The 25,761-nt window shown below is 41.7% G+C and overlaps 1 protein-coding gene across 6 annotated transcripts in view; it reads right to left on the bottom strand.

Moving 5' to 3' along the window:
- Nucleotides 1-25,761, bottom strand: part of LOC118114347 (plectin) — a 116,783-nt gene that overhangs the window by 82,612 nt on the left and 8,410 nt on the right. For 2 of the 6 annotated variants that reach the window (XM_035164775.2, XM_035164777.2), the window contains exon 1: nt 13,878-14,179. The exons of 2 other annotated variants lie outside the window; for them this stretch is intronic. In XM_035164775.2, coding sequence (XP_035020666.2) covers nt 13,878-13,923 — 46 coding nt within the window. In that variant the 5' untranslated portion in view covers nt 13,924-14,179. Of the gene's footprint in view, nt 1-4,066; nt 4,190-13,877; nt 14,180-25,761 lie in introns of those variants that run through there. 2 more of the 6 variants (XM_035164776.2, XM_035164779.2) reach the window with 1 other exon arrangement.

The raw sequence follows: 25,761 nt of genomic DNA, 5'->3' as shown, positions 1-25,761 counted from the left end.
GATTGAGAGCTGGACTGACTCATGATTGGTCGAGCGGGTGTATCGACAGGAGCTCACTACAGCATCTCTACCCGGATCGATGCAGTACAGACTCTCGCTCCAAATGTGCAAAATGGCAGCGTTCGTATCCAGGATAAGTTGGTTTTATTTCTGGATAGTGGGAGGAAGTGCAGACCTGTCATCCATCTTTATTTACAGTCTATGGTCCTATCAGTCCATTCTGATAGATATTGTGAGGATTTCTTGTTTTGTAGCTGTCTGGTGTCATTTGAGGTGATGTAATAATGGTAAACACAGTGGACAGCCATGAGTAACAGCACACTGATTTGATGCAACACTTCTTAACTCAGAGGCTGCAGATTGATCAAGATATGTGTTTCTGCTGCTGCAGAAATATTTCATAAAGCAGCAACACTGTTAGAATCACTCACTGATTCACTGACATTCCTGCTCTAAACACGAGTCCATGGCCCAAACTCACCTCTGCAATAGAATATTTGACCACCCACTAGGAGCTGGTGACTGGAACCTGCTTCTGTCAACAACCCTAACACATTTGCACCAGTGTCAGTTGCACTGGTAACTGCCAGACAGACAAACCTCCACCAGCCAAACATTTAGAAAAACACACACACACACACACATTACAGCACCACTTCTCACTCTGTGGGAGGTCTTTGAGTCGTGCTGCAGCCTGATGGAAGCTCAGTGGGAACGTTTTCTCTCGGTAATCCCAGAGTGTGACAGGGGAAAAGAGCGTCTTTGAGTGAGGGAAAAATTCCTCCTCTGTGGGCTCTGGACTGAGAGTCAGCAGCTCGGCAGCCTCACACTGAGCGGAGAGTAATATACTGCTCAGGCTGCTGATACAGAGCATAAAGAGGCAAGTTAGGGAGCAGTGAGCGACGACAAGACAGTAAATCTGCTCAGGACCAAGTGAACACAGTCAGTATCCATTTACTGCAGAGTTACACCTCTGCAGAATGAATTCATCTGTGATGCAGCATTAAGAGACCAGTGGTGCTGAACCCTCTCTGTCAGTACAACAACAAGAAGTGCATCATATACAGTAAACTGGTTATGTCTGTAACTGAATGATTATTGATTTCCGATTTTCTTTAATTGATGCTCTTATTCACTTTATTCTGTTCAGCCCTGGTTCATGCTACAACTACAGAATAGGCACTTGGCACAGATGGAATTTTGTGACATGGGGGTTGCAGAAAATGTCTGGAAAATTGGGTCTTGACATTTTGTTGAGTTTTCTTTTCACATATGAAGAACGCACCAGGAGATTCTAGGGGTCAGACAAGTTCACACCAGCAGGAACATTTCCAGAGGGTTCAGGTATAAATTCTGCTGTGGAAATCACAGATTTTGGTTTACAGCACATTGACATTGGCCCTTATCACCAAAAGGGCCACTCGTCAGCGTCCACTCTCTCACTGGATATTATCCTGCTGTATTCTCACATGAACTTACTCTAACACTTTCTGAACACTTTACTATAGACATTTTTCTGGAACATTTCTGGAATACAGTGCATGTCTGAAAACAGCTTTAGTGGCAACCCACAGTGATGTCACTCATCGGTTTAATACTTCGGATTCAGCGTTTTGTCCACCGCCATTGTGGAAATTTGAAACTGGAAGTAACCATATTTGGAGGAGTGAGGGTTGAGCTTGAATCAGAGCTCGAGGACACTGCACACACACCTACACCTGTGACCGGCACCCACTGGACCATACTAGTCAATCGCAAATTAATCATGCCCCAATGCATACCGACCAGTGATTGAGAGCATAGGAAAAGTTTACTGATGTTATATCAAGTGAGAAGCAGGGTCTTTTTCCCTATAGAAACTGACTTATTTTAGCAAACAGTCACCCTCTGCTGGTCATTCGAGAGAATACAGGTTTCCAGCATTGGCTTCACCCTCCGGACCCGGAATCTACGTCAATCTTTATATTCAGTATGTGGAGAAAACCCCAACACCTGTGACCCTGACTCATCATCTGTTCATCTACATCTGTAGCTCTGACAGTACCTGTGGGACTGTACGTGCTAAACATGAACTGTTACAATGAATTCACGGGCTTTACATAAAGGCTGCGGCTGTTTGTGTGTGTATATTGTGTATGTTCATATGTGAATAAATGTTTTGGGTCCTCGAAAGGAACCTTTCAATTCCCACGGATCCCAGTGGATAATCCGCGCTCATGTAAAATCTTTCATTCACTGCTGATACAGTGGGTTTAGTTACAACTTCAGCTGTCACCTCTCCTTGAAAAGAATGAAACAAACTCCAGACAACTCTAGGAAAATAACATGTTTTGAGGATTGGTATGAGGACAATAAAGCTGCAGTCGCCTCTATTATGTTGAACACAATCATTACCAGCTTTAAAACATGTTGTTGTGTGTTCCCTGCGAGTACAGACAAGAAAAGCAAACAGGCTCCAGAATATGGACGACACATTGATTCAATGAGAAACACATGATGACTACAAAGTTTCTTACAGGTGCTATAAAGGAAAGTTACTGGTTCCCAGAATCTGCAAACTTTTCACAGACCCCCGGGAGTCTGGGGACCCCATTTGAGAACCACTGCTGTGAAGGACACAATTAAGCACAACTGCTTAATTCACATTAGGGCTCTTCATTAGAGTTTTAACATTGATTTTGATTGACAGGAAATACGTCTTATCCATAGTACCAAACATGGTGTTAAGTTAAACATACAGTGTATCGTATGTACTGCATATTTACACTGATTTAGATTTTCTTTTAACTAAATCATATTTAGAACTGCACCTTATAATTTTTTTGAATTAGCTATTAATTGCTTGATTATGTTGAGGAAATAGTGAAGTAAATGCACACATAAGATGATATTGCCAAGATACAGAAAAATATAAAATGTTTATTTCAAGTTTCATAAACTTCATAAACTAAAAAAAAATGTTTTTGCTTCATCACACACTTTGCATTCTTCTTTGGACCCTACATCCAATAGGAAGTGGCTGAAATCCAAGCAGGGAAATCCCTCTTTCTCTCTGACTGGACAGACAAAGATTCAGATTCTTCCCCTCAGGCTGTGCACATATTCAGCTTGATGTATTCATCGCTTCATAACTGCTGGATGACCTAACGGTGTCAAATTCCAATACACATTAGGCTGCATTTATTCTGTAAATTACAACCAAAATAATCCCTATCAGACAGAACACGAGTTAATGTATGTGAAGCAACAAATGTTTTTAGGCCAATACAGATATTTGATGATATTAATTGACTTTATACAACTCATATTTGTTTAGTTGTAGTAATGAACTGGGGAGCACGATGGTGGACAGTCATGACACCGTTTCAACACATTTCTTTTTACGCCTGTACTGATAAAGCTGTGTTCAGCTAATATCAATATATCACCATATTGGTTGGGTTCTGATGTATCTATCTATAGTATCCATCAAAGTCAAAACGCTCCCCCCGAATATTCTGCATACATGCACAATCCATATGCAAATATTACTTGTGCATTTGTTTAACTACATTAGTACAAATTGTATATATGGTTTTATGTTCTGATGCTAATTGTAAAATAAATAATAAATAAAACAAAACAAAAGCAGATAAATAGAAAATAAGTACTTTTGTCTGTTTCAGGCTGAAGCAGTAATGTAAATGCCAAATTGAGGTTCAGCAAAAAATCCTGTAAATCCAGTGTTGCCACATAAAACTGTCACGCTCTCTGATTTGCAACATCAGCTGCAGTAGTTGAGTGAAATCAGAAACATTAAAAGTATAACTATCCTTCAGTCTCTGAAATCTGACAACTGACAACTTCAGTCTCCTGACAGGCGCCGACAGACTCGGAATCCTGTGAATACTGAATCATGTGTTTGCTGCCGTGTGAGGAGTTTGACCCATGTGCAGCCACACCCTCAGTAATGTCCCCCCCCGCCTGCTCTCCACCTGTATCACTTTACCTCAGCTCGGCCACCTGTCCCCTTTCTCTCCTTTTCAGCTGCACTTCTGTTCAGTTATGCACAGCGAGCGTGTCTTACCTTTGCTCGAGCTGAAGGAGTCCATGCTGAACATTTACAGCTACGTCCACCGACCAAGTCCAAACGGCCACAGTCACTAACTCTCTCTCTTTGTTTGATATCAGTGCGTCTCGCCGGATCTTTGACTTTCTCTCCCTATCTGTGTTCCTTCTCCGCTCTCTCCCTTTCAAACACGTCACACTGTGTAGATCAACAGAATTACGAGTCCCCCCCACTCCTCCTTCTTTTTCACAGGTCAGAGCCGCCCTTCATAATAATAATACCTCTGTTAATGTGTGTATGTGTGTGTGTGTGTGTGTAGCATTGTAGTGTTTGAAAAAGAGCTAAAATTTCTGAGCAGCAACAAAAGCAAACAAGGGTAGAGTTGAACCGACACAAAGAACATGAGTGAAAGGATCAAATGCAATCCTGCAAAATCTCTTTGTGTCTTTGCTGCTGTGAAACATGAGATTAAAAATACTTGATAATTACAGTCACATTAGATTATTCATGAGGCTAAATGTGAGGGTTTCATGCAGCTTCAAGTGGAAGGAGAAAAAAAGGCATGTTCAAGGTCCAGTGTATCGTGAGATTGTGTCAGAGAAACGAACCAAGAGTCTCTTGTTCTGCAGAACAAAACAAAAAAGTCTGGGTGACAAATTCAACAGAGACAGCAGTCTTTAGTGATAAAAGAGTCCCACAGAGGAAGAGGGCTGCGCTGGACTGGGGCCACTTCTGTCGTCTGAGCGAGTCTTTGTGCTGACACAGCCAGAATGTATGAGTTGGGGATTACTGTAAAAATTGGGTGGGTGTGTCTGCGTGGTGAAACAGTTTTCTATATGTGTGTAATCAGCCCATTAAACTCTGAAATTCATCATCAGGCTTGTGAGGTTTACATCAGTGCAGGTGGAGACATTCAAGTTTCTAAAAGTCTCACAATGCACAGTCAGTTATATCCTGTGGGATGTGTAAATACTCCCACTAGGCGGGTGTTTAACTGAGCTCCATTAAAAAAGGGTTAATGATTAACGTATAGTCTTAAATTGCAGCACAGCACAACACACATTAACCCAACCTGGAGATTTCAAGTGGACCCAGGGGAGAGAAGTGCAAATGGATCCTGAGGATAAAGATTCAGTTACGTTCTGTAAATATGGTAAATGGCAGAATTAAAAAAACATATGGATACAAGTGAACTCTGGTCAAATAGCTGTGTAAGGAGAGGTCCTAGGTAAACTGGACACTGAAACTAAAATGATGATGCCTTTATTTGTCTTCTCTGAGTCTGATCGACCCACTAATCCTGCTTTTAAAACAAAAACAACATTACAGCACAGACACAGCATGAAAGTCATCATCTCTAAATTATTTCCTTTAACAATCAGTCTTGTGTAAATAGTGTCAGATATTTTGTTTTGTGTTGATATCACTAAGGAATCACCATGAGGCAACACTGTGATATTTGATCATTTAAAAATCTATTCTATTAATACCTATCTCCAACAAGATTATATTTCCTATTTTTTCCTATCATGAACTTTGATCATCTTTAAATCTGGGACTTTTAGCCTCAGAAACTCAAACTATGCACAAGAGTGTCTCGTTTGGTTTCTGTCTGAATGTTTCCTCACATATTGAGAAACTTCCTGAATTTTCCATTCTTCGTATATGGCACTGCAAGCACCTTGAGTACATTTCCATTTATGTTTCAAATACTGTACAGTATAACAGGTGAATGTGTGTCAGGTCCATTAACTTGTAAGCACGTCCCTAGAGCCAGGCTGAAAATGAAGAGTCAGAGCTCCAAATGTTTTCCATCAGATCTTTTAATCCTGTTTTTTTCCCCCATTACATTGCACTGTTCGCTCTTTAATCTCAACCTGTTCTTTGAATCTCTCTACACTACACTGACACTAATGTCACCGTCAGCTTGTGGTGCTGCCCCCAAGTGGCCGAACAAATACAGTTCATACAGGTTTAAGAAACTCGGTATTGAGCCTCCTTAGCTACCACTTGAAGTGTCTGATAACTTGATAAATAAAAACAATCATCCACACCCCCCACTGCCTATGTGAACCTGATGGACACTCTGCACCCAAAGCCACAAGCTGACACCCAGATTTTCACCTTTTGACCGCAGTCAATACGAGCCACTGGGCTCCTTGACTTCTGTTTGGTCACGTTTTCCATGAGGGAGACACTAAGTGAAATCCAAGCTGCTCCTACTTTAATGCGAGGTCTTTCCCCTGGGCGTCACTCGCACCAAAAATAGTTCAACAACAGAGAGGGGAAACTACACATGATGCATTTTCCAGCAGGGCTGCAAGGATAAGGAATGTCCTGAATTGTGAACAAATTGCTTAAAGGCATTGTGGAGGGGGGTGTGAAACCAGATGTGTCAGTGACAAAGAGCTGATGTTCCAACGACAGAAAAACACTTAAAATGAAACTGACCAATTATACAGTTTAATGTCTCAGAGAGATTCTGGATTCAGTGCTGATAAACCTCAGCTGTAACAAGCCTGACACATTATAAATAGCTGAGGAATGTGTTAGAATTCCCACATGGTTAAATACAAAGAAATGTTTGGAAAGAATGGACATGGAAACAATAACCGCAGACCACACAGAAGCCTGAGCACCTCCTCCGTTTGATGATAATCATAATATCCTCCTGTGCAGATCAACATTTTTTATCTCAAAACGAAACATTGCAAACATCTAATGTCAGACTGGTCACATTAAAAAAAAAAGAGTAGGTGATAGCAACTCAATTCACCCTGATGACTGGTGTGGGTGGAGGTAGATACAGTAAATGCTGATGAATCAGATGCTATTAAAAGTCCCTTCCTCTCTATTAACGACCTGAAGATTGTTTTAAATCCCTTGATCTCTGCACGACTTGATTACTGCAAAGCCTTCCTTCCATTGTATAAAGTTGACCAATTTTTATGTGACACCATAGTTTCCTAAAAGTAACCATTTCATTTTCAGCAAATAGGGCAAAAATCTAATACATGAGGGAGAAAATCCACTTCATAGCTGGTGATAGTGAGCATTGGTTTTAGTTTGGCTACTGGCCCTTTTAAACAAAAGATTCCTGTTAGTTTGATGTCAGTGTTTTTCGAGTTGTTGCATTTGGGCTAATTAAATTCAGCATTGCCTCACTTCACTGAAGAGTCGATCACTTCTGTTTCTGTTAAAGAGCTAAACTGCAAACAGTCCTGAATGCCTGTGGAACATTCTCTGCCTGAAACCTGTGCACATTCATTTATTCAAACTCATTGAGTTGATTCAATGACCTTCTCCACATCAGTGCAAAGTACCTTTTCCCCATGGTTCTGATTTACAACATAACAAACATTTACACAAGTAATAAATCCACTAAAGAAATCACTGAAAGTCTAAACTATCAGGGTTCAAAGAAACTATTTGGGTCCGGGTGCTGGTCTTTTAGTGCTCATCACACCAGTAGCAGGAATAAACTAGAAATAACACACAACATTAGTAAGCCTCCGCCAACCACTGCTGTTTCTGTAGACATCAAAAAAATGTCCAGACTCATATAAGGTCACTGTGACCTTTGACCACCAAAATCTATAGTTCATCCTTAAATCTGAGTGTTTGTACCAGCAAAGCATTCTTGAGATAATGTGATCACGAGAATGGGAGGGATGGAAGGACGGCACGGACATACACAGGATGGACATATACGGGACGGAGGGTAAATCCGAAAAAAGAATGCCAGCACAAGGCATTCCATTGATTTAACCTATCCACAAGTAGCACATCTCTGTGTCCATTCTCTTAAGATGTTTGCCATCAGATCATTATTTGCAAAGACATATAACCATGGATAGATCATTAGGACCAGGGGCCCTGGACACATTCTGCATGTAGTCATAAAGAAACATATTCCACAGAGCAAATATCACTTTGAATTTATATTCATTATTTTGACAACTTGCGGACACTAGGATAACACCTCAGCAGCAGTGTGGAGGCATGTTATGTTTTGTTTCTGTCGTTTTTTACGTTTGAAAAATTGGTCACCAATTACTTCAGTTGTATTGGATTTGACTTTGGTTTACCCCTTAAAACACTGAAAGTGCTTTGTTCACTCAAACACTTCACTAACCCCTCCATCCGCATAGTGATGAGGAGATAATGAGTGAATTTTCTTTTTTCTCTGAACTACCCTTTAACTTGTTATTCCTAAGTAGCCAACAATCAGTGTGTGGTCAGAATGAATGAGTCATTTGTATGTGGTCACTTAAGCGACCTATCATACTTTAAATCAATTGTTGATCGTTCTTCCTTTTTGATAAAGAAATCCAAATAAATAAACCCAAGACAGAGAAGTGACTGCCTCTGAGGATTAGTCAATGAGTCACCTCCTGTCGGATTCAACATCTCATTTAAGAAACTAAAGTCTGGGACATGGGAAAATGTAACTGGGTTGGATTTTCCCATGAATGCAGACTGGAGAAAAGCACACACGGCTGACCTGTAAAAGGACTACACACTCCAAGTTCAAGAGCCCTGCTGCCGATCATTCCTTCAACTTCAAGTTCAAGCTCAAGAGTCCACAAGGAGAAGTTCTTAGCAAAGCTGCAGAGACTCATAAACTGTCCTCCCAAATTTTAATCTTGTCCTTTTGTAAACTTGAGTCACGAGTCTCATCTCATTCCTCACATGCAGCTTCTTTCTGACCGTTTGTTTCCTTTTTTGGCCTTTTTCACAGCCAGCTGTCTAACATCACAGTTGCATTACTGCAATACTCAACAAGCAAACATCCATTATAATCCAAATGAATGTGGCAGCACTGCAGCAAAGGTTTTATGCCTGAACACCATTTTCCGTTAAGGCAACTACAACTCCCCGAGTCTTCAGAAACCTCCTGCTATTTTTTCCTTCCTGTCTTTGTGCTTTTTGTTTCCTCAGTTGTTTCAGTGAAATCCAAGATGCGAGACATGGATCCAACATAGTAGCACTTACAGGAAACAGTCAGGAGAGTGAGCCGAGCAGTACATGTCCCAACAGTATCTGGAAATGGTGTCATCCACAGACTACTAGAGACCACTGGCCCTAAAACTGAAGGAGCAAGGATATACAGTAAAATAATAAAGTTATAAAAAGTTGCTATGGAATTCAGTGAAAGTCATAGAGCTTAAATATGTTCTCTGCAGGCTATTGAATTACCACAGCATTCACTTTGTTAAGAGACTGTTACTATAAACATACAAAGTCAGTGAGGAGAATATTGGCAACATCTACAGATCCTCACCCTACACTTTTGTGTTAATGCTTCAGTTGTTGTGTTGCAACAGGAAGAGGACACTGTTCTGCCAACACACGTGAAAGTGAGTTAGAGTAAATGATTGATGATGTTAATTAAGACTGAAAGCAAAGTAATAGATGAGCAGATCAGCATTATACATCATTCATGTCTTCACCAGCTGTTTGGCTACCAGCTACCAATCACATTCATACTAATGTGAGTGATAACGACTGAGGATAAAAACAGATTTTAACAGAAAAAAAACGAGCACTACCTTCACACTGACCAAATAAATTGCTGCTGGACAGAAAAGGGAATAATCCAGATCATTTCTTCTGCCAATTGCGCAATTAATTTATCAATAAAATTAGCAAATACGTGCTGGTTAGATTTTGTGGCTGAAACTGTCAGGATTTGTTATATCTCTGTAGTTGGTCTGGGATTTCTGATTATTGATCAGACACAATTTGATCCCTTCAAGTTTCAGTAACTAGTGTGGTTCATTGTTTAGTATGTCTCATATTTTGTAGAGTAAACTAGTAGTTAACAGCCTGAGATTCGGGCTTGACCTCTTCATGGCTGTAATAGAAATGAAAGCTATCTGAGAAGAAAGACTGGGAGGGCACTCAGAGAGAGAATACTGTATCTCCACCAGGTTGTGGATCTTTCATCAAGATCCACAATTTATTCTCTGAGTAATCAATGAAAATGTTGCACAGTGCCCTGTCTCAATCCGTCCAGCAGTTCTTGCATAATCTTGTTACCTAACAGACAGACAGACAAACGCAGAAGAAAACGTAACCTCCTTGGCGGAGGTAAGAATGTATTTTTCAGAGAAGTGGCTTGCAGCTCTTTTCAATCATGGTCATCTTGAATCAGGATAGGTTATGTGAAAATGAAACAGTTGTCCAAACCTATGAGATCTCATTCAAAAGGCATTACACTGTCTCGTGAGCCAATGACGAGCAGAACTTGATGACTGGATGGAAAATAACTGCCCAGTGCAATGACATGATTCTGTACATTCACATGAAAGTCCTCTCTAACAAAACACACACAAGTACACAGGCCTGTGTTCACTTCAGTAATGGTTACACATATTTCCACAGGCTTTTCTCTCCCTCTCATATACAGACACACCGCTCACAGCCCTGTGAGGTGCCACATTGCAAAGCAAACACACAGCGAGCAGGTAGTACCTCTCACTCTGTTGTAAAAATGAGTAACACATTCTTCAATATCCCAAACTGTGGCGCCTCCTTATGTCTGGCAGCAAACGCAGGCCTCAAACTGTCCTGAATGCAAACAGTGTTCCCCCTGTAATCAGCAAACTGGTGATAATGGGAGCAGCCAGTTTGTCACTGGCACTGCTCATCGTTCACATGAATGCACCATGACGGCAGCGCAGACAGACACTTCAAACAGTGACCTGTAAAAGTTGACGCAGCAACATGCGATTACCGCAGCATAATATCTTCTATCGTCTACCAGATTTCATATGACTTTTCTTTTTCAGTTTAATCGTGAGACGTAAACAGCATCAATGCAAGGATGGTGTGAAAAACCCCAGCACACATCTCAATTCTTCTCTCAAAGGTTTGAGGTGAACGGGCACAAGATTGTTTTGGTTGTGAAAACATCCAAATGTGGTTGACATTTACTGATAATGCAATAACCTGGACTACCTGTCCTCTGTTTAACTTGCATCACTCCAGAGTTGATAAATAGCACAGTGTGTCACCTTTGCCATGGATTATCCTGGTCAGGAAACAGAGGTACAGCAGAGTATGACGAGAAGGAAGCCGAGTGTACGTAAGAGTGCTCTTCATGTGGGAAACGGGGTTACGGTGGCACAGAAACAGGGGAAGTGAAGGCAGGAAGACAAGCAAAGGGTCTGTGTGAGCCATAACTCCTCGAATCACAGGTCAGGGAATTCCCTGTTACTCTGATTAGGGAGCTGTGTGTGTGCATGACTGACAGTGGGGAAAGAAAACCCATTACCGCATACAGAAAGAAATCTATTATTGGTTTCAGGAATGCATAAAGGAAGAGGAGGGAGGCGCTGAACTCCGTCATGGTGCTCATTATATTTGAAAAACTAATTTTAGGCTTTATCTCAAGCTGTGGTGTTTCTGCAAGCTGACAAATGTGTAGAGAGAATTTCATTTATTTTCCAAATAAATGCACCAGAGGCACATTTACAAATCAAACAGCATCTCCTGCATCATGAAAATGATTTAATTCAAGAGAAGAGAGGAAGTTGCACACACTCGAAGACCTCACCCTGTTCCTAACTCGACTGTGTCACAGTTTTAGATTGAAAGGCAGAAAATGTATAAAGGTTTTTGACAGTGACATTGCTCTTATTTAGCAATGACGCCTATTTATCTTTAAGATCAAGAGACTAGTGGGAATCAATAATGAGATGTAACAAAGTACATTTACTTCAATACTGTGCTTAAGTACTTTTTTTCACGTTTCTTTAATCTTCTGAATGAAGATGTTTATTTGGGGGGATTTTCACTTTTACACCAGTTACAGGTCATGTATTATGGGATTGAATTCCTCACCTCTGCTTGAGCGACATTAGAGGATTCCTGAAACATCGACATCAAATCCACTTGACTGAGAAAAACAGACAGGGTCTCCAATCTTTTCCTCACCTCCACAAAAGCTGTCTGTTAAACTATATTTGCCACAGGTCAGGTGCAGTGTGACAGTTGGATGCTCCCATTGCAAACAGGAGCTGTCTGTGGATATCGGTTAGGAGGTCCAACAGAGGAGGGCCTGTGGGGTTTTACATGGCTTCCCTCAAGGAGTGTAAGGGAGAATGAAATCAATTCAGGGAGGAAATGGAGTGACACAGAGACACTGTAAATCTGATGCCTTCATGATACTGTACATGAACTGGCCTGTAACGCATAAACCGATGACAATACAATTTAAAAGATCTGATGGGTGAGCATCAAACTCTGAAGTGCTATCTACATATGTCGCTCAAATTCCTTGTCTGACTTTCACACATTGGTGAGATCCAATAAATGGTTTCCTATTAGTGTAACTGTGTGAAGACTCCCACACACACGTCTCTAGACAAACCAAAACGCAGACAGTGACACTGCTGTAATTATGTGAAGGTTCACGCTGTGACACTGATGAACCTGAGACGTTTGATTCATGTGATCATTTCTAACGTTCTGATCATAAATACCACCCAGCTTCTCCCACTATGATTAATCATGTGATTCTAAACCAAGCATGAGCTCACTTCCTGGGAAAAACAAGTGGGTGCTGGATGGCTGGGGTCTGAGTGTTAAGTCAGCGTGGTGTTCATTTATCAAGAAAATAAATGTGACCACCACAGCCCTACGCCATCATTCTACCCGACCACCACCCGTCTCCACCCTATAAGGTTGGGGAGTGGCATCATCTCACCATCAGATCACATTTCGTCTGGTCTTGGACCTTTTTGGTGACTTCATTTGTGAGTCTTGTGGGGCTGTATTAGATTCTTACTCCAATGCTAAGGTTGTTTTTTGTGGGTTTTTTATCTTCCTGTAGAACTTGTAATAGTTGCCTGAAGGCCTTCGACACATTGTATATGGTTCTGGAAATATTGCACATTTGACTACTGTTGTGTAATCTTGGAATGTATACACACACACGTCTGTCTGCTGAGAAATATGCCACCAGCACATACCAGTTACACCTATTAGACTTTACTAACACTGTTTAGAAACAATGGCCATCTTATCGTTTTCTTCATCACCCGTCATCATCATTACTATCAGTTTAAAGCTGCCTCCAGGTAGAGACAGGTCACTCATCGAGAGTCTGACAACAGAAACTGGAACGGCACGCGTGCATAACTTGTTCTGAGAGGTCAAACCTGACGGGTCACATGCTGAAGAGATGCAACTATTGGAACATGCAGGGAAATACAACAGAGAACAAATATGTAGACATCTTTGTTGTCAGTCATTCCATCTTTTCCCCTATTTTATGTGAAAACTTTGTGCTACAATTCAAACCACCTGTCACACACGTGCACACACACGCACACACACACACAGTAGAGCTGCCCCTTATTTCACCACTAACTACAGCTGAGGCAAGCTGATGTTCAGCTTTGCATTGAGGGTTTGCATGGCAAATATGAGGTCAGAGCGCACATCAGTCAAAAAGTGGGAGTTTCAGTCCTACTCAGTATTCGTCTCTGGTGACAGACAGTGACACAATGTTCTTTGACAACAGCTCAGAGGTAGGGGAGAGAAATCCAGCATGTAGATGAGAGGAGCACCCTCCCTCTCCGCTTTTATCTACAGTGGCTATACGCTTTAGAAAAGTCCCATTTTGAAATATAATACAGAAGCTGAGTTATCTGAAGCTTCCGCTGCTTCTCAAACAATAGCAGAGTCAGACACCCCTCCCTGTCTGCCAATAACACAATGGAATATCCACCCTCAATCTTTAGTGTTTGGCCTGAGTCTTTTTCATGTAAATCCAAACACAACTCTGTAATTCTGTGAATTAAAATCAGGAATGAAATACCTTTCAGAGAAGTTATCTCTTGTTGGATTGACCTGCAGCTGTCCATTGTGTCTTTCTGGCCTCCTTGTGAAGAATGATGTCAGTGAATGCTGTAAGTATTGATGAGGATTCAGAAGTGTCCTTCCTGTCTGGCACAGCTGATGACAGAGCTGATGCTCTCTCTGAGCTGATCCCTGTGTTTGAACTTTTAGCCAATCAAAGTCTTTTCTGTCCCTGTTTCGTCCTGTCTCTGCCACTGCAGGTCTGCTGAGCAGGACGCTGCTGCTCTGTTTTGGTCCCTGTCATACACCATGTGTACAAACACACACACACTTACTGTGACACGCTGTGAAACACTGTCTGTCACACAACCACACACACACAAACATTTTGTGTGCCGGAATTTACTCAGTGCAAAGCTCCTCCCTTGTCCCCTCCTCTTCTTCCTCCACCTCCTCTTTCACAAAAAACAGGATTCTCAGTCTGTCACTGCACCTTGAACTCAGCCAATCATTAAGTCAAACATCTACCTGCTTTTCCACAAACCAGCCAATCACAACAGAGAGTAAGAGTGGATTAGCTGTCAATTAGGAAGGAGTTTGTAGAAGATACAGTTAAATAGAAAGCAGTGGGTGGAAGCAAGATTTATTGATTAGTTGAGCAAAAGACAGCAGAAAAGAGTGTGTGTGTGTGTGTGTGTGTGTGTGTGTGTGTGTGTGTGTGTGTGTGTGTGTGTGTATTTATACGTATATATTTGTGAGGACCATTTTGAGCATAGACCTAGGGCATAGACCTTACAGAGTGTGTGTGTGTTCGTGCGCATGCATGCATGTGTGTGTGTGGGTGTGTTCAGTCAGACCACACCCTGCTATTATTTTCCAGGATGAGCCTCCTGCTCAAACAGACCAACCACAAACATATGGAGAGATACAACAACTCTCTCTCTCTCTCTCTCTCTCTCTCTAAGTCCTAACCAAACTTGCTTAATGCTAATTACATGTTTACCAGCTGTGAAGATATGACCACATAATCACATAATGATATTTTTAGTCCCAGTAGTAAGAGATAAAACAAGATGTTGCAGCTATAATACAAAAAGATATCCAGCAGGGGTTTTGAATGATGCTCAAAATTATCAGTCAGTCATATGCATGTAAAGATTATGGTGCAAAGAGACATAGGGCAATTCGTTGAAAACATAATTTAGTGCACTACAATTTCCTTGTATTACTGTACATATACATAAATATAATATTTCTGTCCCAGTAATATGTAACTTTACATTAGCAGAAAAACAAGAAACAATATTTAAACAAATAAATATGTAGTTTGTCTATGATCTCCAGGATGACCCATCCTTGTGTGACATCATATGATGACACAGTTTATCTGAACGTTCCAACACTGAACTGAACACTGAAATAAGTTATAAACACAGGATTGACGTATTATCACCTAATAGTTGATATATGACAAACGTGAAAATGTGAAATTGTGGTTTCACAAACCCACGAAGCATTTTACAGGCGGCCTCATGAATTTAAGTTAAATGGTCGCAACACTTCTTGCTTTGTTTTGTTCTCCACCTTCTGCGAGGGAAATATCTGGTTCATTATCTGAAAACTGCTCCACTATGTGCACCTGTCAATTGCTAACTCTGCCTGTCAGCCATCTGGGGCGGCTAGTATACAGTTTGTTTATTACAGATTTTTTTCTGAGAGTAGTTGGGGCTAGAAGGGAGGATGATTAAACCAAAGTAGCTTGCCCAAGATAAAAACAATGATCCAACATATTCTGAAAAGCTCAGATGAGCTGAGGGGCACTGTTAACTATCACAATGCTGAGGAAAACAGAGGAACAAGAAAAATGTAGAACTATAGCAAACATCTTAAAATCCCCTCAGCTGAGAGTCTCTGTGGCTCAAACACAAACTTCCTGCAGCTACTTCACCCCAATGTAAAACAGTCAAAGCATGGTTTTCTTAAAATCCTCTGACAAGCTTTTGAAACTGAGACAAACTCCAACAATCATTGCCTCTAGTGAGCAAATTCCAAACTGTCCATAGTAAATAAATTAGTTCCTTTGTACTGAGTGTCTGGAAGAATTAAACGGTGAACATTCACATCATTCCTCATCATCACCATGGAAGCCCTGCTTGGACCTTGAAGCACAGGCTGCAGTAAAGCCACAGGAAATGAATTAAACTGTACCAAATCAAAATGGAACACAATACATGATGGCAAATCAATGCTTCCACTAATAATCTGTTAGCCACCGTCTCGGCTCAGACAGCAGGGAGTCTTACAGCAGAGCTATTATTTGATTCATCGCTCGTATGGCCTCTTGTACATAATGAAGGACGTCTGGAGGAAACGACTGACGCTTTTTTGGCAGCAGGCAAAATGGAAGTCTAGCTGTTCTGCAATTCAATCGTGTGTGTGTATGTGTGTGTGTGTGTTTGTGTGTGTTGTGTGTGTGTGTGTGTGTGTGTGTGTGTGTATGTGTGTGTGTGTGTTTGTGTATACTGTAAGCCTGTGTGTGCTTTTGAGAAGGAGGTTTCGATGAAAGGCTTTTGGAAGTAGATGCAGCAGCCGTCTCTGAGTTCACCCTGCGGACTGTTTTTGTGTGTGTGTTAAGTTTTGTTACAGCTCGCTATGCCTGACATCAGTGGCCAACTGGATGTGCGCCCATCTTTCTCTTTCCATTCCTTGTCACTGTGACATGTTCCATTAGCGACACTTTCTAACCAGACAATGGAGTAAAGGGATGTTTATACTAAATTTGTTATTAAGAATCAGCAGCACAAGTACTTTCAACACTCATCAATGTGAATGTTGTTCCTTCTGTGCTTTGAAGATGAGCAGAAATAACTCAATTATGCATTAAATAGAAACCAAATTTATGAATTAACAACATATACTACAGCATAAACAAAAACATAACCAATGAAATAGAAAACTATGGAAAAATCAACAATAACTATTTTTAATCAATGAATACAAAAATAAAAAAAATATGAACAATGCAGGAATGACGTGATAATTTGTTTCAATTATATTTAATGACCTGGATAAATCTGCATAATCACATTGTCATGCTCTTGACATGCTACATAAGGCTCAACATTACCTCCCTGCCAGTACTGCTAGAAACACGTTTGATAAGAACTGTGAACTGTTAAGCTGCAGCGTGTTTGTTCTAAATATAAATTAAAGACTTATCAGGTCTCTTATCAAATCAAGAAATGAGCAGTGTGTGTTGCTGACAAGCCTCCAGTTTATTCGCTCAGTGATTAACCATTTCTGTCGTGCTGTGGCAGATTTGCAAACACCACACACCTTAAAACATGGCCTGTAGCTGCACATGCAATCACAGATAACGCCTCTAATTGCAGGAGCAAAGGGAGGGATGGAAATCTAATAGAGAGACTAGCAAGCACTAAAAAACCTGTGAGTAAGCTGTATCTGATGTGGAGCCAAATGCAGGTTGGGTGGCAGGTTTTGATTGTATTTCTACAGATTGTCTGCATTTGATGCAGATTCATTAGATAGACTGGAGTACTGTCATTGCTTAAAGGAATAGGGTTACATGGTAACATGGCCATAAACATATTTGGCAACACATGCAGCAGAATATTATATATTGTCCTAATTTAACTTCTGCCCTGCACCTAACATTTGGAACGTGCACACATTTTCCCCTGGTATCCGTTTCAAACATTTAACAGACCTGCAGCTGCTCATATGGTTACACACTGTAACAAACACAGCCTACACCGTCAAACACTGACTCTTCAGCTGTTCAAGGTTATGGGGATGAATCTATCAGCCACGAGCTGCGTTTAACTGGGTCTTGGGAGGAATGACAGTTATGAGAAGCAGGGCCTTTGTCATGCTACCCCCAGCCGGAGCTAGACTTGTTTGCTTCTGTGCATTTTGTAGGTCCAGCAGAGTCTTATAGCAGGATCCTGCCAATCTACACAAGGGTTTATGAGCAGCCAGTAAATTGCTGAGGTTTCTACATTAAAGTCTGCAAAAGGAATCTTCCCTGAACCTCCCAATAACAGTCAAAGTCATCTGTCACTGCATCACTGATGAGTTTATCACTTTTGGACACACCAGCTAGAATAGTTCTCATGCTAGAATCCTGCTTGTCCTTCACTTTACTGCCTTTTTCGGCAGTGTCAGTGAGAATGTGAGTAAGTGTGTGGCGTTTACAGTCCAACTATTGGAATAAATACTGAGCAAACATGCCATAATTTACCAAAGAAACAAATACTACCAGAGAAAAGAACACAAATCTTCAGCCCCTTCAGGCAACTATTTGTTATATGTTACAGGTCATGTAGCAAGTGATCAGATTGCATCCAAAGGCAAATCTGTCTATTCCTGTCCTGAATGGGAAGCACGCTGACAAGAATTTTTTTTGCTCAATAAATTATACACTGCATTTTTGCCAGGGTCTTTCTGTGTGCAGTTTGCATGTCCTCCTCACATCTGAGAGGGTTTCCTACAGGTACTACGGCTTCCTCCCACGGCCAACGGAGATGCAGATTGGAGTTAGATCAATTGGAGACTCTATTGACCAAAGGTGTGAATGTTATGGTTATTTATCTCTCTACATTGCCCTGTGATACACCAGCAACCTGACCGGGGTGTACCCCACCTTTGACCCAATATCTCGGATGGATGAATACAATGCTAACTTTTTTTGAAAAGTTGCACAGATTTAATGTTTTTCTGAAGCGCTGTGTCGGAGGTATACTGATAACAATATGGTTTAGAGACCCTACATATATTTTGACCAGATGAAATAGACAAGTGTAGTTTCTTTTACAAACAGTATGTCGAAAATAGGGCTGGGCAATCAACGGAAAATGAATAGAAATTGACATTTATAAGCCCTCACCGATTTAACCTTTCTCATGTTGGTTAGTTTGGTTAATACTTTCCCCTGTGCGTGCGTTCACAAACTCTCAGGTTGCCGCATTCCCCCACTGACCTTCGCTCAATTTCCACTTTAATAATAAACACCATAAAATAAAAAAATATTGTTCATCAATCATAATTGAGGTAGAAGTTTCAAATAATCATATTGATTTGAAGTCGTATCATCCAGCCCTGGTATAAAAGGTTTTATAGGTAGATACAACTTGAACAATAAAGTACATGAGATACATAGCCTTGTTTTCTTGCTACCCTGAACCAGCCTATCCATCCTTCCACTATCTATACCGATTATCCTCTTGAGGGTCACGGGGAGCTGATGCCAATCCCAGGTGACATTGGGTGAGAGGCAGGGTACACCCTTGACATGTCGCTAGTGTATCACAGGGCTGACCTACAGAGACAAACAACAATTCACTCTCACATTCATTTCTAAGGACAATTTTGACTCTCCAATTAACCTAACCCCAATCTGCATGTCTTTGGACAGTGGAAGGAAGCCGGAGTACTCCATACAGACACAGGGAGAATATGAAAAATCCACTTTCACCACCACTTTCCTTTTGCTGTGAGGTGTCATTGCTCTTCACAAAACTACTATCAAAACTCTGCTTTTTGATACTAGGTTGCTCACATCCTCTTTGCTCAGTCTGCATCAGACTGGTAGCCCTGCTACCGACATCCAGACAAAACATTCCTTCTGTCTGAGGTCACCCAGCCTCTCAAATCTCCGGCCCAATGCACCAGCTTAGAGCCTCGAGCAGCAGTCAGCAGGAGACCAGCCACCCCACTGAGAGAGAGACTGTCTGTGTTAGCCGGTGATGAAGCAGTTGAGCCAATGGACTGAATGCGACAGATCAGAGCGTGTCAATCAGGAATGTGGAGTATTGTGGAGGGGGAGAATTTACTGAGGGCAGAAAGGCCATGTCAGTATTTTTCTTCACAGTCGGGTTGGACGATGTCCACTGGATTGGCAAATGATGAGGTTCCAACACTACTAATCATTTAGCTTAGCAAAATGACTGGTGGTACATCATGACTGGTGGTACATCATATCAGATTGACTGACTTGACTTCAGGGCGAAATTAAACTTGCCTTTTGTCAGTTTGGCAGTGGGACTGGTTCTCATCTTCCCAGTGAGGGGTTTTCTCCGGGTACTCTGGTTCCTCCCATGGTCCAAAGACATGCAGAACGGCATTAGGTTAATTGTAGAGTCAAAATTGACCATAGGTGTGAATGGTGTTTGTATGTCAGTTCTGCGATATGTTGGCGACCTCTCCAGGGTGTATACCGCCTCTCACCCAATGCCAGCAGGAATTCAAGCCCATTCAAGCCCATCCCTGACCCTCAAAGGAGAAGCAGGATGGATGGATGGATGGATGGATGGATGGATGGATGGATGGATGGATGGATGGATGGATGTTGGAGGTTTAAACGCTGTCTGCAAATAAGTGTCTTGTCAAAGATTTGTGAGAAAAGAACCACTAATCTGTTATACCTCTCAACAACTACGAGTTTCTGTAGTTGCAAGGAATAGACAACAGAGTGAGACATCTTAGCTTGGCATTCTCCAAAATGAACACTCATTGATATCATATAAATGAATGTAACTTACAGACTTCATATTGTTGGTATCAGCAGATACCAAATATGACTCTGATCATGATAAGGGCCAAAGAAAACCTGACTGATAATAAAAAAGATCTTTGTTATAGATGCCAGGTCCAACATTGTGATAACTCTCAGCCATCACCAATGGACAATGGCATTATTCATGGGCCCAGCCCTACATCATTAGTCAGAGAATCCACAGCTTTATCTCATGGGTACGTCATGTTTCAGCTTGATTTGAATTCAAAACAATAATAATGTTTACCGAATGATCATTATTCTGCCGTATCTTCCAGCTTCTTGTGTTGTGCTTTTAAAAGGCTGAAAAAGAATGTGTAGGAGAAGTAGAAACTTTTTTACTTCCCGCGTTGACAGGCAAACCTAATACAGCTGTTAAGACCTCCCTGCTGACCTCCCTGCCATACTGATATACGCAATACTGGTGAGGAATTCTGGGAATTGAGACAGATGGGAAACAAGGCATAGAGCAAATGACCCTTGCAGGTTTCCTCCCATGCTCCACCCTTATAGGCCTAAGACCAGATCCCACGGGGAGCTTCAATCTCTGTGAGGTCGCTCCCTATAAAGAGCCTGCTGTTTTGAGATATAGCTAAATTACAACAGAGAGGCAGACACTGGAAGGTTCTGCTGCGAGTCACATCCTATTTGCAGAGGGGATAAATAGAAGGCGTGATTTAAATGATCCCCCCCCCACCCACTCTCTGAGTCAATAGCTTTAACTCAGATTTTTGGAGGTGAACCAAGACCATCACCGGAGGGATGCTGTCATCTCAGCTTGGTTTAGACGGAACGATCAGCTACTGAGTGAGAAGAGGCTGATCCACGCTTTGATTAAAAGATGATCTAAGACTCCACTGACCTGAAAGATATGGAACATAAACATCTTTTTCAGCTACTGCCCCTAAGTCAAAGCTCTTGGGATTTCCTTCAAAGCCCATTCCTCTGTTTTTCTCTTTTTGTCAGGTCCGTTGTTGTGAGGACAATAATCCACTAGGGGCTGTGCTTACCATCTAAAGTAGAAGTAAGACAACTTGACAGCAGACTGCATGATCCTTTCAGTGCAGTGGAGTTACAGTGAAGTAAGAGCAGGAACAATACATGAAAAATGACATGTTTGATGATGTATTCTTGAATAAAAGAACAGAGTACAGAGTTAAATTCATGAATTGGGGATAGTGTAATATACATACTTAATATAAGGAACAAGATTCCTTACATCAGATATTCACTAACCCTGATGTGTTTCTACAGAGAGAGGTGGGAAACTCCAGGGAGCTGAAAACTGGATGCTTACATCAGGCTGGAAACACTGTCTGTGCCAAGCAATGCATCCCATGGGCCTAAAGGGAAAGTACAGGGAGCTGGCAGTGTGTGTGTGTGTGTGTGTGTGTGTGTGTGTGTGTGTGTGTGTGTGTGTGTGTGTGTGTGTGTGTGTGTGTGTGTGTGTGTGTGTGTGTGTGTGTGTGTGTGTGTGTGTGTGTGTGGGCAGAACAAACAGGATGTCATAATAAGCTGAGAAGACGAAAATTGTACATACTGCAGTGTGTGAATGATTCCTCGTTTAATCTTTCATTTGGATGAAACCTTTGGTAGAAGTCAATTGTTAAAGGGGAACACACTTAAACCATACTGCTGCCAAAATAAAAAGGTTTTCCCACATACAACTTCTCTGAGCTCAATTATAAGACCATCACCTGCATCCCAACCTCAATAGCACAGGGCATCACTTCATCACACATCACTCTCATCTGCCACTTTTCCACAAATCCGGACACAGGTTTCAGTTATGGCAGAGACAGTGTTAGAGGCCAACATAATAGCTCTCCAGCAGCAGTCCTGAGACCCAACGTGACAACGGGCCTCTGCCGAGCTCAGCTTACACTCGACCCTTCATCTTAACAAACTGCTGCTGAGTGTGAGAACAACCCGATCAATGCTGAGAGAGAGAAGAACGGCACACTTCCTCTCCTTCATGAGCTGCTTTTTCTTCCTCTTAATTTCTGCTTACAATCTCTGACATGTTTCATTTCAGCACTCTGTCTCTCAACTTCCCATCGTGTCTCTCTCCCACACTCCCTGAGTGCCTCATCATCTTTTTCTGTCTCCACTGTGCACGACAGGGAGTTTCTGCTGGAGGCGCCGCTCTGGCTACTGGTCGCAGAGGCTCTGATCCCAGGATAGGTTGTCGGACTACATGTCTGACAAATGTGAATCACTTCCTTTCCTTTTACACACCTTTCAGCCTTTCAAAGGATGACACCAACATGATCTATTATATCTTCTGACTCTTACAACCTACTGCCTCCCACTGTATGTAACACAAGATCCATCTGGTTGAGCTAAAGCTACATTTCAGATCTATTAAATCAGCAGCAGTTATGGAGCCTTCTGACTCTCTCATGGCTAGAGAAGGTAACACTCCCCATTAGCCTAGACTCAGTAGCAGGGTGGTCACCTTTTCTTCAAAATTTCAACAACTGGTCAAACAGTGTTTAAATTTTGAGTTAAAAAAACTAAAAACTAATACTCTAATCTGTAATCATCTGTTTGAACTCAAAAGATAAGGTGTAGCAGTCTGTATCTTGTAGAGCTGTGACAAATGCATCATTCACCTGACCAAAGATATCAGGAACACAAACGGGCTGCAATGATTGTTGCCATAGACTGTACTGTATAAAAAGATGGACGACATGACAGCTCCCCAAAAGTGAAGCCAAATCTGTTGATTGCCCCCTGGTGGCTAGCTGCAGTAAAGGACACAAACTTAATAGACATAGACCAAACTAAAATGTAAAAGTACAGTTAAAATACATGTTTCTATCAATTCGGGTAGTTTTCAAATGTCATTCTTCAACTAAGTTTGGTTTCAATCAGCCATTTGATGCTATAGAAGCAGGGTGAACCGTCATGATTGACAGATGAAACTGACTCGCAATTGGTCGGGGGTGGCTCCACACCATGATCACTACTGCTCCAGACTCCAAATGATAAAGAACGCAAGATGGCAGCACCCTTATCCAGGCTATACTGGATTCATCTTTGTACAACTGGAGGAAGTGGAGACCCTTCGTCTATCTTAACATAAGGGCTATGATTGGTGCATAGTTGCCACACTCTGTGGGTTATAATCAATTTCTTCAATGAAATTAAAAGGGAATTCGTGTCTGCATCTGGCCAACCCCCCTCACTCCCACACAGACTGCTCCAGAGTGTTGGCCATTTATTACATTTTTATTGTATTTAATGTATTACGTGTCCAAATAGCACCAAAGTCATTACTCCACTTTCCATGATCACTAACTACAAACATGCTAAGTGTGAAGTCAATTAGATGAATGGTTTGCGATGGTGTATGTATTCCATGTACACTGCGACAAACATTTGTAGGATTATTAGGTAGATTCAAACAATTTGTATTAATTTGAAGTTGACTTATTTGACAGCACTACTCACTACAGACGAGACTGATTCTGGCTGTGTCTGGACAAAGGTAATTCTTTGTCGTGAAACTATTCCTCTGATTTTGTCCTTTTTGTGTGTTTCATGCAGCTCTGTAAACTTTAGGCTTTAAGAAACTCCTCTTATCCTAAATGTGATGTACTGTAAAGTGTCTGATTTTAATATGGTTGTAGTTTTATAGTGGTGTAAACTTGGCCTTATAGCACAACTTCACACAAAGTATAAACACCTACTGAGTGAATAAATGTACTGTCATATCTAGTAAACCACCATTAGTCCAGACCTTCAGCTGTGAATTCATGGTATGAATGTTAAGGCCAGAGCGAAGGATCTATACCACCCCCCCCCCCCATGTAAGCTCTCACGGTTCTGCTACACATCAAACACAGTCCTGCAGTAACCGTGATAACAGCTGTAACAACTTCACGTGAGAAAAGTAAAATATTACACACAGGGTTCATTCCATCGAAATCCACTTTTCAAACATTTCAAGAGTAACCTTGAGCAGATTCGAACGTTTGCTGTAGATCATCTGGGGCCACAACGGTGTCACACACAGCTCGACAGGAAGGCCAGAATTAGCAGTGATTTTGAACTTTGAGATAAGAAAACAAGCAGCCTGCAGTTTTTTTTTTCCAGGACTGTTGTTTGACCTGCGGTGGGACGGAGAGGGGCCACACCCCTCAGAGACTGGGCGATCACCGGACACACAAACACACCAGAGGCCCCGCTCATTTTTACAGCAGTCATCATCTCCGTAGCTTCTTTATCTCTGACACGAATCATGCCGTTTTATGTAACACGCGTTTGTGCAACCCCCCTTTTTGGTGAAACCGGAGTCAGCCACGCCATTTAGGGCAGTTTCTTTACAAACTGCATCTTCTGTCAAAGCCCAAAGGAACATGGCTCTGGAAGGTATTCGTAGCCGCTAACAAGCGTTACTCATCCGGCTTTGCCATCTCTGGCCAAAAGAGATCAAGTGATCTGCTAACAGAGAAGAATGTTACAAGTTGTTCCTCATGTTTGTTCTCCCTGAAAGTGTGTGTGTGTGTGTGTGTGTGTGCTCTTGTGGAAAGAGGTGTGAGAAAGTTAATGTAGGATGTCAGTGTATTTGCATGTGTGTATGTGTGTGCACGTGGGGCACATTCCCCTCGCTGTCAGCTGTGTGGGGTGACCTGCTGTAGCATTCCTGTCCCGTGCGGTGACCGTGACACTGCGCGGCTCCAGTTGCTCTGAATGCCACTGACCAGCAATAAACTCATTGCCTGTCAATGTCAGGAAATGACCGGGCTGCCCAAGAAACACACTCATAAACGCACCCCCCCCCTTCATCATTAGCCGCGAATACACTATCACGCATCACATTGTGTACGAAGGCGTGTTTCCATTACTACTCACTTTGAATGTAATAACCCTCAAGTCTATTTTAAGTCCTGTTGGCAATAAAGCTGAATTATTTCCACTTGCTCTGCCTTCAGCCGAATCTGGACGGTGTTCAATGTGAATAAAATTACTCCAGCTATCAAAAACTTCTTGTCTTCCCTCAACACAGCGCTCCTTCACAGACTTCTGTTAATTCCAGCCACAGTGGAACAGATGGCACTTCAGTTACTGTAAGTGTGTCAGCGCTCACTGGATTTCTTTCAAACTGTCAATGAGAACTGGCCTGCGTTCACAGTGGCAAAGTGGATTCTGGGCCTTCGCTGGCATTCTTTGCTCTGCATTTGTGAAATGAGGACAGGAATTACATTCAAGGTCAAACTGTGCACTTGAATATAGATAAGGTTAGCAAATCAGCTTTTGTTTGAGATTGTATTTTATTTACGATTACCAAACCTCTGCAGGGGCAAATAAAATAATACCTGTG

Source organism: Hippoglossus stenolepis, chromosome 8 (assembly GCF_022539355.2).
Source record: "Hippoglossus stenolepis isolate QCI-W04-F060 chromosome 8, HSTE1.2, whole genome shotgun sequence".
NCBI classification, from domain to species: domain Eukaryota; kingdom Metazoa; phylum Chordata; class Actinopteri; order Pleuronectiformes; family Pleuronectidae; genus Hippoglossus; species Hippoglossus stenolepis.
Note: the sequence above shows the minus strand (reverse complement) of the source record. Positions and strands in the feature narration are given on the sequence as shown.